The sequence below is a fragment of the Acomys russatus genome, chromosome 22 (genome assembly GCF_903995435.1).
Source record: "Acomys russatus chromosome 22, mAcoRus1.1, whole genome shotgun sequence".
Classification (NCBI taxonomy): domain Eukaryota; kingdom Metazoa; phylum Chordata; class Mammalia; order Rodentia; family Muridae; genus Acomys; species Acomys russatus.
Window position 1 is genome coordinate 25,855,872 of NC_067158.1, and position 13,404 is coordinate 25,869,275.

Below are 13,404 nucleotides of genomic sequence, written 5' to 3' on the forward strand. Positions count from 1 at the left end.
TGGGCTGTGTGCGTCAGCGCTGGCTGCAAACTATGCCTTTTGTTCACTGCTTGCACTTGGCTGAGAAAAACTAGATCTTGCTAGTTTTTCTAGTTTTCTAAAAACTGTAGAGATATATCTTTTCAGAACTAATGTTCTCTCCTGAGCTACCTGACAGCGCCATGTTTGCCACCAAGAGACTCATAATTAGGAGTTGGAGAACTTGTTAAATAGTGCTTTAGGAGTCCAGGCATAACCTACTCCCGGGGCGGGGGGGGGGGGGGGAGAGAGGAGAAAGGACCTCCCCACACCCTCAGAGCCCCCTTAAGCCAAGATTCCTGGAGTGTCTGAGATTGTTTTCCACTTAGGAGAGATCCAGAGTAAAACAAAGGGCCCCAAGAGCAGTTCCAGAGAAAGAGGGCAAAGGTCCTGCATGGCTAATGACATCAGGACTTGCAGGACTAGCCAGACAAGGGTAGAGCCAGGACAGGAACAGACCTCCAGGACACTGTCTGGCAGGTGTGGTCTCAGGGAGGGGCTCCAGATGCAGCTCCCTGAATAACAAACGTCAGGTCACTTAATCTGGAGGCGCCCCCACAAAGCCAGAGGGGAAGCCGTAGGCCATGAAGCAATGCCCCAGAAAATGCTTCCTGGCCTCTTGTGCTTGAATGTACCCATATCAGCAGGGCTAAGCGTCTGGCCTTCTCTGTGCCTCTTAAGAGAGGAAGCCACATTCAGAGGGAGGGTGAAATGGCCACTGGGCACAAAGCCCATCGATTGCTCAGTCAGAGTGCATCATGGGATGGGGAGCAGAGTGGGCAGTAGTTCCCAGAAGCCTCCTCTTAGCATTCAATTCTCTCACCAGGAAGCTCAGTAGAAGTAATTGAGTGGCCAGAGAGGGAGAGGAGAGGACCCTAGGAGCCCTCAGAGTGCTCTCTCCTACTCTCCAGCCCTCCAGCAGTAGATGGTCCTTATGGGGTAGAATGGCTACAGCAGACAGTCTTCAGGGAGGTGGGCTTCAGAGGTTGCAGGTCAGCCCCAGACCTCTTGCCATATCCAACACCGTAATCTGGCTGCATTAGGCAGGTGTGGAACTGTGTGTGATGGATTTACTCTGGCATTGTACCCTCTCCTCCTGCCTCTTATCATCAAGACCCCACTGACCCATGAGGACTCTACCATGAGATGGCCCCGTGGGTTTCTAGGCATGAGAAAAGGTGCTCTGGTGCCTGTCGTCATGGACTGAGCAGGGATGGAGTCCAAGCTATGCCTCCCCTCCATGCTCGTGGAGCTTCCTTATCATACCCCTAGAACCTGTCCATGGTACCGGGGCTTCAAACCAGTTTCCAGACTCCTTGAGGCCAGTCTCAGAGAGGCTGGAGGAACCTATGTTCCTGGGTCAGGCCCCAGGTGTGGTCTTGCTGGCACAGAATGCAGCCAGGTTACCTGGGGACTCTGGCCCTTAGTGAAGCAGTCATCCCAGCCTTTCCCAGGGAGATGGCAGGCGAACCTCATTCTCTCCCTCTGGCTTGCTCATCTCACCACCCATTAACTGTTACCCTAGAGCAGCGATTCTCAACCTGTGTGTCTTGACCCCTTTGGGGGTTGAATGGCCCTCTCACAGGATCATCTATCAGATATCCTGCATGGCAGATATTTGCATCGCCGTTCGTAGCAGTAGCAAAATTACAGTTAATGAAGTAACAATGAAAATAATTTCATGGTTGGCAGTGGCCACAAGAGCTGTATTAAAGGTTGCAGCGTTAGGAGGGTTGAGGACCACTGATAGAGCCGTCTCCACTTCCTCCACAATCACCTTCCCTTGGGTTTAGCCTCGGCTTCCCAGATCCATGCCTCTCTGGGCTTGCTCAGGAGTCAAGCAGGACCTTTGACAGATGAACCTCTGGATCTTAGAGTGCTGAGGCACAAGGCTACTCAGCAAGCCCTATCTCTGCTGAGAGTACTGGGGTACCCTGCTCAGATTGTATGAGTTCTCCTTTTGCAGAGGCCTCACCCGTCTGGAAAGCTACACCCTTCAGTTCCGAGCACGTTCCCACTTTCTTTCTCTCTTCTGTCTTTTCTTAAACTCTCACTTATTGGTATTTGACCCCTTAGAATAGCTCCTTAATTTTCAAAGATCAGCCGCTGGGCCTGGCATGACTGGTGGGCTGCCGTCACACTGAGGACCTTGCTTTCTTTTCCTGTTACTATGATGAATACCAACAAAAGCACCTTCAGGGAGAAAAGGTTCAAGTTACAGCCCATGCTGGCAGGAAAGTCAAGGCAGCAGCTGGTCACATCACATCCACAGTTAGGAAACAAAAGGGTGAATGCATGCTAGTGCTCAGCTCACTCTGTCTGTCTGTCTGTCTATCTATTGGATCTATCTATCTATCTATCTATCTATCTATCTATCTATCTATCTATCTGTGTAGCCTTGGCTGTCCTGGAACTCCCTATGTAGAGCAGGCTGGCCTCATATTTTTATTTTAGTTGAATGTTTCTAATTGTTTCTATTTATTACATCCCTGAGCATGGGTCATGCCATTCACATGCCAAAGCACCTGGGAACGTCACAGCCTTTGCGACTCCATCATCTTCACCTGCTCTGGGTAGAACCTGCTGAGAGCGGGGCATGGTGGCGCACGCCTTTAATCCCAGCACTTGGGAGGCAGAGGCAGGTGGATCGCTGTGAGTTCGAGGCCAGCCTGGTCTACAAAGTGAGTTCAGGATAGCCAAGGCTACACAGAGAAACCCTGTCTGGAAAAACCAAAAAAAAAAAAAAAAAAAAAAAAAGAACCTGCTAAGAAACCAGCCATTCTTCCAGCTGCACTGAGGGGTGTTCAGAGACCTGCTTTCTGCCCTGAGCCCTTTCTAGAGGTCACCCTACCCACAGCAATGCTATGGGGCTTTGGTGGGTGCCTTGAAACCTAGGGCAGAGAGGGCTGAGGCTGGAGCTAAGTGGTGACCTAACGGTGGGCTCACCAATGCCAAACAGACCCCCTGGGCAGCAGAGGCCTGAGATGAACTAACCAACTAGTGAGTTTGAGTTTACCTGAACCCAAACCCTTAACGCCCAAAATCTCACTGTTCAACCCAGAACCCTCCTGGAAATCCTGCTGGTGTGGGTGAGGATCCTGCAACCACTTCTGCCAACAGCCAAACTGATAACACAGAGACTCTGGATAATGTGACTTGTGTCGGTTTTTTTTAGAACTCTGCTCCAAAGATGACCTACTATGGAAAATGCATTGAGACTGTGATAGAGCAACTTGACAAATTTAAGCCTCATAAGGACAACCCTGAGCAGTTCCTGGAGACGGTGTCCACCTCCTTACAGCAGGTAGGGTCAGGGTAGCCCCTGGGGTTCCGGGAGGTCACATCAGTGATATGTGTCACCTGGCAGTTCACTCTCAGGCAAATAGCATGAAATCCAACCCTTCCTTTGTGGAGAAGTGTGAGACAAGGCTAGCAGGCTGGACCCCTTAGCCACAAGAAGGCTTCCAGCACCCAGAATACACATCAGACCTGGCTCCCCAGAGCTACAAAACTTCCATGTCAGGCAGGTGGATCACTGTGAGTCCAAGGCCAGCCTGGTCTACACAGTCCAGGTCAGCCAAGGCTACACAGAGAAACTCTGTCTCAAAAACAAACAAACAAAAAACTTCCATGGCACATTATGACAGATGCTTCCTCATAGGAAAAGCTGTGACTGTGTGGACAGCATCAATGAGGGAAGCAGGGACTTAGGGCCACAGTTCACCGTGGGTTGTATGTCACTGAAGAGGCCTCTAGCTGGTGGTTTCCCCCTCCCCGAGGCCCCACCTCAGTCTGTGAGCACTGCTATAACAGGCCTGAAGCTAGGGAAATTGCACAGAAAGTAACTCTCGAGGTTCTGGAAACCGAGACATCCAAGACAGAAGCAGCAGTGTGGCCCACCGCAGAAGGGGAGAGAGAGGCAGACAGGCAGAGTGTGTCTCCAGAATGTCCCGCCTGAGCCTGTCACAATGGCCACTCTGCCTCCATGTGAGTTTTAGATGGTTAAAGCACATCTCTCACTCAGCCGACTTGCCACCCTGTTTATGGTCAGCTCCAGCCTCTGCCCAGGTTGGCATCCTACACACCAGCTCTGCAGCATTCTGATTGGCCCTCTGGACACTCCCTACTCTGAGTCTCCTTTCCCCAGAGGCTGCAGCCTCTCCTTGTGGGGATACTCCGGAGAGTCACCTACCTGCTACTAGATCCAGTTCCTCCATCCAGCACAGACCCCTCTTCCAACCCTAGACTCTTGCACCCAATGCTAAGTAGCATATATGTCCAGTCTGGAGCATATTTATCTCTCGGTCCCCATGAGCCCCGACAAGCAGCTCATCTCAGCAGCCCAAGCCCAGTCATCAAGAACTGTGTCTCTTCCTTGCCAGGTGAGACGCGCACCTATTTTCCCCCACCCTGCCACCTCTTGCCTCAGCCCTGGTATAGCCCTTGTGCTATTGACAGCAAAAGCTCCCTCTCCTCTCTCTGTTCAGAGCACCGCCCTCCTAGACTCTGATCTCCCCACAGACATGACACAGACCGTGTCCTCCCTGCAGAGCCTCTCCACATCACTGTGCCCTCCCAGTTCTCCTACCCATCCCCGTGTCCACTCCACTGCCACACTGCCTTCCTTCCTGGTGTTTTTTGAGCAGTCCATTTGTTCCTCCACTATCCTTGCCACTTCCCCCACCCACTAGAAATACCCAGCATGTTGCCTGGGCTGCTAAGTCATCCCAGGCTTTGAGAGAAGATGGCCCCTTTCTTTCCAGAGAGGCAGAGAAGTTCGAGTCATTACTCTTCAATGACCATTATAGAAAACTGAGTTTTAGCAGTACATAAGTAGTTTGGGGCACTTTTTTTTCCCTGTTAACAACCAATAGATTTATGCTAAGTGAGTCCTGGCTGTCATTTGGCAAATCATAAAGTCGTGACCATCTGTGTGATTTTTCCATGAAAAGCCTAGCACTCTGATGCCTTCCATTGAGCCGGCGGCAGCCGGTGGAGCTGATCTCTACCTCAGGCACAGAGGCAGCTCCTCAGATGTTGGTTCTTTCAGGTTCTGCCAAAGCCCTTCTTGAGCCAAGGTGGATTGGGGCCCTGGGTACTGACCCAGTTTGAACAACACACTTTCATCTCCAGCTGTCAAAAACCTGCTGTAACATACTGACTGCCAGGTCGAGGCTGGAGATGACCCTGCTGGAAAGTTCCACGACGCCTAGACCACTGGGCAGAGGCTGACAGAGGGGTGTGGGGCAGGCAGACTATATACCATGACAGCCTTAAGTGCTGCTGCTGCTGCTGCTGCTGCTGCTGCTGCTGCTGCTCCTCCTCCTCCTCTTTTTCCTCCTCCTTCTTTCTCCTCCTCTTCTTTTTTTTTTTTTTTTTTTTTTTTGAGATAGAGTTTCTTTGTGAAGCCTTGACTGTCCTGGACTCTCTTTGTAGACCAAACTGGCCTCAAATTCACAGAGATCCATCTGCCTCTGCCTCCTAAATGCTGGGATTACCTAAGTGCTTCTTAATGTGGACATGGCCTTATCTGGCTGTACTGTCTGCGTAAAGGAAACTAGGTTACAGCTGGCAGCTACAGCGCCAGGTCCAGATGCTACTAGAAGCCTGGGTTTACCTGGGCCAACTTGGCTGGGCCTCAGGGAGGAGACAGGAATAAACGGATCCCACCCACTTACCTGTGGCCTGGTCACTAGGCAGCTCTGGAGTTGCATCCCACGGCTTCTGTCTCCACTCCTAGTCAGTTACCAACCCTCTGGAGCAAGCGTAAGACTCAGACACATTGATCTGGGGCTGAGTTTTATAGGTGGATATATGGGTGAGGTCAGCATCTGCATACCACCTTGGCTTTCCCAGTACTCAGAAGCCCATCACGTGGCAAGACTAGTGAACAGGCTATGCCTAGGTAGCCAGGGAATCCACCTGGGACTAAGGATGTAGGCAGGCTAGGCAGCCAGGCAGCCAGGGAGTGAGGAAGGGTCTGACTTTAAGGAACAGCAGGTCCCTGGAAACAGGAGAGGGCTTCCTGGGCAGAGGGACCTACCAAGATGAGACTCCAAGAACTCAAGGTCCTAACCTGTGGTTCCAGAGCCTGAGGGTCTGCTTCTTTCCTTTGGGGACATCTAGACACTGATGTGTACAGTTGCTGGACTCAAAGGAAGGAAGCGCCAGGCGTGGTGGCGCACGCCTTTAACCCAGCACTCAGTAGGCAGAGGCAGGCAGATCACTGTGAATTCGAGGCCAGCCTGGTCTACAAAGTAAGTCCAGGACAGTCAAGGCTGCACAGAGAAACCCCATCTCCAAAAACCAAAAAAAAGTTAAAAAAAAAAAATCAAAGGAATGAAGTGTAACTGAGTGGGTGGGATAGCAGGATCTTGATTCATCAGTGAACGGTTGGAGGGTGGGGGTCTCCTTCAGATACAGCCCTTTCAGTGACACAGCTCTCTTTATTGGTGGGGATACCATCTGTATGAACCTTGGGGAAGTAAGTAGGGGTGTTTAGGTGAGCATACATCATTGGCCGGGGCTGAGGTTCTGGGAATACTTCATTTGCATGGAGAAGAATTCCAGGTGCTTGTTGGACATGTCCTGGTCACCAGGCTATGTGACCAGGCAGAGGTGGAGACCACGAGACTATGTGCACCCGGGGTACGTAAGCGAGAAGGAGTGATCCTTACTCCTGCTGGTCTCAAGACTGAGGTTTTTTGGGGTTTGGACACGTCTTGACCTCACTCTTGCTCCAAGCCAGTTCCCCTAGTCGCATGGTCCACATGCCCCGCACTGAGCTGTAATTGAGAGTGAGTAGACAGGAAGCCCGATAGGGCCTGTGTGCCTAACCTTCAGACCTGGCTGCCCAGCCTGTGTGGCTGGCCAGTGGGGAGGTTGGTTATAAGCAGGAAACGGTCAGGGCAGAGCCCAGACTGTGGACAAGCAAGCGGGTGTGAGCATAAAAAGATCCTGCAGAACAGGACTAACAAGAAAAGCGTAGGCAGCCAGATAGCTCTGGGGTAAGCAGCCACAAGAAAAAGGGAGAAGTTAAAGGGGGTGGCCAGCTTAGGGAAACTGTTACTAATTTTGAAGTTATCATAGAAGTATCAGTTAACTGTGGGTGCAGAAGAGCAGAGAGGAGAGGCAGATGCATTCTTGGGGCACCAGAGTCATACCCCATGGTGGTTTCACTGTGGGTCATGCCAATTTGTCACCCTCTTGTAAATCCTAGCACAGTGTCATTGTAATGGCTGCGTTGTACTGGCTGGTGGGATGGAGCACTGATGCTTAACCTTTGGTTACCCCACTGTTGTACCTTTGTTCCTGTTTTCACTACTGCCCAGACCTCTTTTCCCAGATGTATGCGCATGGACATTTTCTGTGTTGTGGAAGGTTTTCTTAAGTTCCCAGAAGTACACTTGCTCTGTTAAAAAGTCATGAAAATAAAGCTGTAGAAACCTATTTTCCAAATTGCTTTCTGGAGAGGCTCAGCAGCAAGCATCTCACCAAACTTCTCCGTGCTGTACTGGCACTGGCAGATGTCTTTATTTCCTTCTCCTTTAAAACTTAATCACTTTTCAAGCCTTAATTACTTTTTAAAATAGTTTACATGTATCTACACATAGGTCATATTATCATTTGGGTCTGAATTGTCCCCCAAAGGCTCCTGTGTTGAAGGTCTTGCTCCCAGTGCAGTGTTCAGAGGTGGGGCAGCTGGGCAATGGTTGGATCCTAGGGGCTTTGACTTTGTCAATGGACTTGTAGAGACCAAACCAACGCCATTTTGTGTTCAGGGCTTAAGAACTTGACCTCCCCAGCTAGAGTTTCCAGAGAGAGCCACAGACATGCAGCTAGTAGCTGTCCCTAGGAGCTTGCACCAGGGCCAATCAGAGCTACAGGTTACTGCGGTCAGAACATACAAAAAATTTCCCCCTGCAGTCTGCCCCTGGTCCCCTCAGTTAGCCCTGGTCCCACAGCCAATCAGCTTAAAGGACAACTTTCCTTTACCCCTCTAACCTATCAGAGGGCATTAGATACCAGTGTAAATGGTTGTAGGCTACCATGTGGTTGCTGGGAATTGAACTCAGGACCTCTGGAAGAACAGACAATGCTTGCAACCGCTGAGCTATCTCTTCAGCCCTGTTTGTTTTTTCAGATAGGGTTTCTCTATGTAGCCTTGGTTGTCCTGGGATTCACTCTGTAGACCAGGCTGGCCTTGAACTCACAGAGATCTACCTGCCTCTGCCTCCCTGAGTTCTGGGATTAAAGACGTGTGTTTGGCCCTGTTTTTGTCAGATTTCTAACACAGTGATAGAAAGTCTTGACACTGGTCATAAAAACAAAACTGTTCAAAAGGGCAAATGGGAAAAGTGAGCCTGGCCTTACTCTGTCTCGTCAGTTTCTTCCAAAGGGGGCAGACTTGAGAAATTCAGAATCAATGTAATTTCGCTCCTCTCTCTCCTCCTCTCTCCTCCCTCTCCCCACTTCCTTCCCTCCCCTTCCCCACTTCTCTTCCTCTCTCCCTCTTCCTTTCCCTCTCCCACGCCCTCTCTTCCCTTGTCCTCCCTCCCCCCCCCCCCATGTAGCCCTGCCTGGTCTAAAACTCAGGTAGATCAGGTGCCCTTGAACTCAGCCTGCACTGCCCCAAGTGCTGGGATTAAAGGTGTGTACCACTATGGCTGGCTAAGGGAACAGAATTCTTATTGCTACTTAGCAGCTCCCATTCTGCCCTTTATTCTGGACAAGCTCTCACAGATTTCCCTTGACCATGAAGCATTCTTTTTTTTTTTTTTTTTTAAGGATTTATCTATTTATTATTTATAAAGTATTCTGCCTGCATGTGTCCACTCCATAAGAAGGCACCACATCTCATTATAGATGGTTGTGAGCCACTATGAGGTTGCTGGGAATTGAACTCAGGATCTTTGGAAAAACAAGGCAGTGCTCTTAACCTCTGAGCCATTTCTCCAGCCCCCCATGCAGCATTCTTTTGGATAATGTCTTTGTTTTTTATTTGTTTGGTTTGGTTTTTGGTTTTTTCAAACAGTGTTTCTCTGTGTAACAGTGCCCTGGATGTCCTGGACTCTCTTTGTATACCAGGCTGGCCTAGAACTCACAGCAATCCACTTGCCTCTGTCTCCCAAGTGCTGAGATTAAAGACGTGCTCCACCACATCTAGCTTCTTGGATATTTTTTTATTTCTTCATTTGAAAACCTTTATATGAAGATTTATTATTATTATTATTATTATTATTATTATTATTATTAGTATTAGTATTATTATTATTATTAATTTTGTTTTTGTTTTTCCAAGACAGTGCTTCTCTGTGTAGCCTTGGCTGTCCTGGACTCTCTTTGTAGACCAGGCTGGCTTGAACTCACAGTGATCCACCTGCCTCTGCCTCCTGAGTGCTGGCATTAAAGGCGTGTGCCACCATACCTGGCTATGAATTCATTTTTAAGTTATTGTGGTAAAATGCACATGACATAAATTCTGACCATTTTAATTGTTTTCAAGTGGCACAAAGCACACTCACAGGGCTGTCCAGCCATCACTTCTGTCCATCTCCATAACCTCTAATGTTCCTGACCTGAAACTCTGTCCCCATGAAATTCCTGCTGCCTCCTCCTCCATTCCCCCCCCCCGCCCCGCCTCCATCTTCTCCCCTGCCACTTGCTTGCCCTTCTTTCTGTCTATGGGGTCCCCCATCCTCATACAGGAGGATGCTGTGTAATGCCTGTCCTTCTGTGTTTGTATTGCCTCATTGTTTTCCTTGGTTATTTTGTCTTTGAACCCATGTTGTCCTCATTCGCCCTGTAGGTCCTGCCTTCCCAATCATGGTGGTCATTGACCACTGCTCTAGGAGAGCTGAACCAGCTGGCCTCTCTTCAGCCATGTAGGAGTAACTGTCCCCCACCTTTGTCCTTGATCTCCTGGTCTCGGAGCACTCACTCTTGGCTTTCTTTTCCAGACTCTGAGCCCCCAGAAGCTTTCTTTCATTTTGGACATTCTGGCTGGCTGCCTTGAATACCGGAAGTTACTGACCGTTGTGGTGGATGCCTTCTATGTACGGGATGGTCGGCTCTGCCTGTGGGCCGACTATAGCCTCTTTGAGGGTGCGTGTATCCACTATGCACGTGTCAGTGAGCTCTTTCTCTCATTTGATTCTCAGGCACCCTTAAGTGTGTGGCCTAGGCTAGGTATATTTTATCACTTCACAGATGGGGAAACTGAGACCTGGATTTTGAGAGCAGACATGGGCCCTGCTGTCCCATGCAGCCTCTGAACACCCCTGCCCCAGCCACGTACCTGAAAGAGAAGGCCCCCTGAGGGTAACTTGGGCCAAATGACATACCTCTTGTAGTCTGTCTGTGCCCCTAATCTTGTCACCTGTGGAGAGAATAGGTCTATGCTAGTCTGGATTATCGAGGGGGAGATTAAATACAAGAGCCATCTCTGACCACTGTCCACATTCACGGAACACAATGTCTATGGTCAGGGGCTGGTGCTACCGTAGGGCAGAGAGGGATCAAGCCCTGGGACCTGCTCTTGGCCTTGCTGCTGGCGTGGGAGGTGGAGAGGTCAGGGTTGCGGCACAGTGGTAGGCTGATGCACAAGGCTGATGCTAGAGGCAACGCTGGGCTGACCCTCACTGCCTAGCTCAGAGGCAGAACCAGCAAGCCTCACCAGAGGAGACACCATGCCCTAGAGGCTCAAAGTGACTCAGCTCACAAAATCGAAAAAACTGAAGATGACATCACCTTTGCCCAGAGGAACGCTGGGATTCTGAGAACTGACCAAATGCAGTGTAATGTGTGCGGAAGCTAAAAGCCCCATGTAGCCAGTGTCTACGATCCCTGAGCATGAAGTGGTAGCTGCTATCTGGGCCTGTCCTTATTGCCCTGGCAGAAAAAGGTGCCTGCAAGACACTCAGCAGCCGCAGGACTCTCCAAAGGTCACACGCAGAGCCCCTCTGCCAGGCGGCCGGGCGGCCAGGCGCTCCTCACTCCACGCTCTCTCCTCAGTGATCTGCTACCTGGCCATGTTCCAGCTGGATGAGCTCGGCTTCCAGCTCTTCTGCAGCATCATCAAGTCCCAGCCTGTGGCTAAGACTTGCAAGGTGAGCCCCACTGCCCCTCCACAAGACCGAGGTTGAGGCTGCCATCCAGGAGGCAGGGCCGGATGCGAGTCTGATCAGCCCCACCTTTCATCCTCTAGCTAAAGAAACTGGAGGGTCTATCTCTTTTCTGCTTAATATTGGCTGACGGCCCCGTATAGGAAGGGCAGCGTCCTCTGTCCCGGGGAAATCTGTCTGTCTGATTTGTGAAGGACAGGCTTGCCTACCTGCACATGAACATAAGTGCCCATGCCAGATAAGCAATTAGAATTATCTTAAGCAAGGGCTTTGTTTTTATAACAAAGAATTAAAATCAATGGCATCTTCTGAGAGATGCTTTGGGACTGCCCTGGCCAATTCCACACTCAGCATGACCTGTACTTGGCTCAGGCTCTGCTGCCTTGTGCTAGAATCCATAATGACTACTGAGCAAATATTCCACTTTGTCTCCTACCCTGGTACTGCAGTGCTGACTCACCAGATGCTTGGGGTGTAGACCACATACCGTTCTCAGGATATGCACAGTGACCCCAGGCCAGTACCTGGTCACTGACCAGCCTAGGGAGCTCATGGCAGCAGCCTGCACAACCCACATGGGAGCCAGGCCTTGTGGCCTGTAATCCCGGCTACTTGGGAAGCTGAGAGAGGAGGGCTAGACTGAGTCACTGTGTCAAAGTTAAAAAGAAAAAGAAAGGGGGCTAGAAAGATGGCTCAATGGTTAAGAGCACTGACTGCTCTACCAGAAGACCAAGGCTCAATTCCCAGCACCCACATGGCAGCTTACAACAGTCTGTAATGCCAGGATCCAACACCATCACACAGACATACAGACAAAACACCAATAAAAATAAAAATAATTTTTGGGGGGTTTGTTGTTGTTGTTGTTTCTTTTTTTGGTTTTTCTTTTTTTTTTTTTTTTTTAAAAACAGCGTTTCTCTGTGTAACCTTGGCGGTCCTGGACTCACTCTGTAGACCACGCTGGCCTCGAACTCACAGTGATCCACCTGCCTCTACCTCCTGAGTGCTAGGATTAAAGGCATGTACCACTACATCGGGCTGAATAAAAATAAATTAAAAGAAAAAGAAAAAGAAAGAAAAACTGAGGCTAAACTCAGCTGTATGTTTTCATAGCCTATGTGGGGTCCAAAGAAAAAGAAAACTCCAGGGACCAAAGGGACAGAGGTTGAATGGTGACCAGCACAAGGCCTTTCCTTGTCCACCCCATACTCCATGCTCCATTGGGTGATTCTGGTCCCATTTGGGTCTCTCTACCTGCTTTGGAACTCGAGAAAGAAGCCAGGTGAAGACAGAGATCCAGCTGTTGGCAGCAGGGTGGCCTGTCTTAGGTGCTGCAGCTGCAGCTGTGGCCAGGAGTGTCATGGCTATAAGCATCAGGCCCCAGGTTGCTTGGAAGGCAGTTTCCGTCTGTGGCCACCACAGGCAATGCTGCTCATTGTTCTGAGACCGCAGGTGGAAGAGCTGCAAGTCCTAGTACCCAAGAGCCCCACATTCGTTCACTAAGGACCTGCCAGATAGTCAAAGGCTTTTTCTCCTTTTTTTTTGTTTTGTTTTGTTTTTGTTTTTGTTTTGTTTTTTGTTTGTTTTTGTTTGTTTTGGTTTGGTTTGGTTTTTTGTTTTTGTTTTGTTTTTTTGAGACAGAGTTTCTCTATGATATCTTGGCTGTCCTGGACTCACTTTGTAGGCCAGGCTGGCCCCAAACTCACAGCAATCCACCTGCCTCTGCCTCCCGAGTGCTGGGATTAAAGGTATATGCCATGATGCCAGAAAAGATCTACTTGCATTTCTGTGAGGGGCGCTAGGGCAGCAGTGGGTGGTGTTTGAGCCACAGCTGAGCCGCTTAGGGCTTTCCTGCCTGCCTTAGTTCCTCAGGTTTTTCTTTAACCCCTTGAACCTGTGCTCGTGGATCAAGGACGAATGGAGCCTCATCTATGAAACAGCCCATGTGAAGGAGAACTGGATTGACCCTCTGATGAGGTGGGTCAGCTGTGACAGGGCACTGGGTCTCTGAAAGTCAACTTGTGCCCACTCCAGGTGTGTGTGTGTGTGTGTGTGGTCGGTGGGGGGCGGCTGGGAGGGGGTTTGCTCTTCATTCCCTTCCTGCTCAAGGAAGTTGTGTAAGAGGCCAGATCATGCTCCAGCCTAGGGTGAGGGGTCAGAGATGAGTGAATCTACCACCTACCACAGCCTGTGGCAGGGACAGCAAGCTGCAGTGGTATTTTCCCAGATCTCTCCCCACAGAGAGGGCTAGGAGAGCATCATG

At 50.0% G+C, this 13,404-nt stretch overlaps 1 protein-coding gene across 1 annotated transcript in view; it reads left to right on the top strand.

Annotated features, from left to right (window-relative positions):
* The first annotated feature begins 3,197 nt into the window (after positions 1–3,197).
* The window catches only part of Cfap99 (cilia and flagella associated protein 99), a 33,368-nt gene continuing 23,161 nt past the window's right edge, over positions 3,198–13,404 (top strand). The window contains exons 1-4 of the mRNA XM_051165079.1: positions 3,198–3,322; positions 9,978–10,122; positions 11,032–11,126; positions 13,006–13,118. Coding sequence (XP_051021036.1) covers positions 3,209–3,322; positions 9,978–10,122; positions 11,032–11,126; positions 13,006–13,118 — 467 coding nt within the window. The 5' untranslated portion in view covers positions 3,198–3,208. The remainder of the gene's footprint in view (positions 3,323–9,977; positions 10,123–11,031; positions 11,127–13,005; positions 13,119–13,404) is intronic.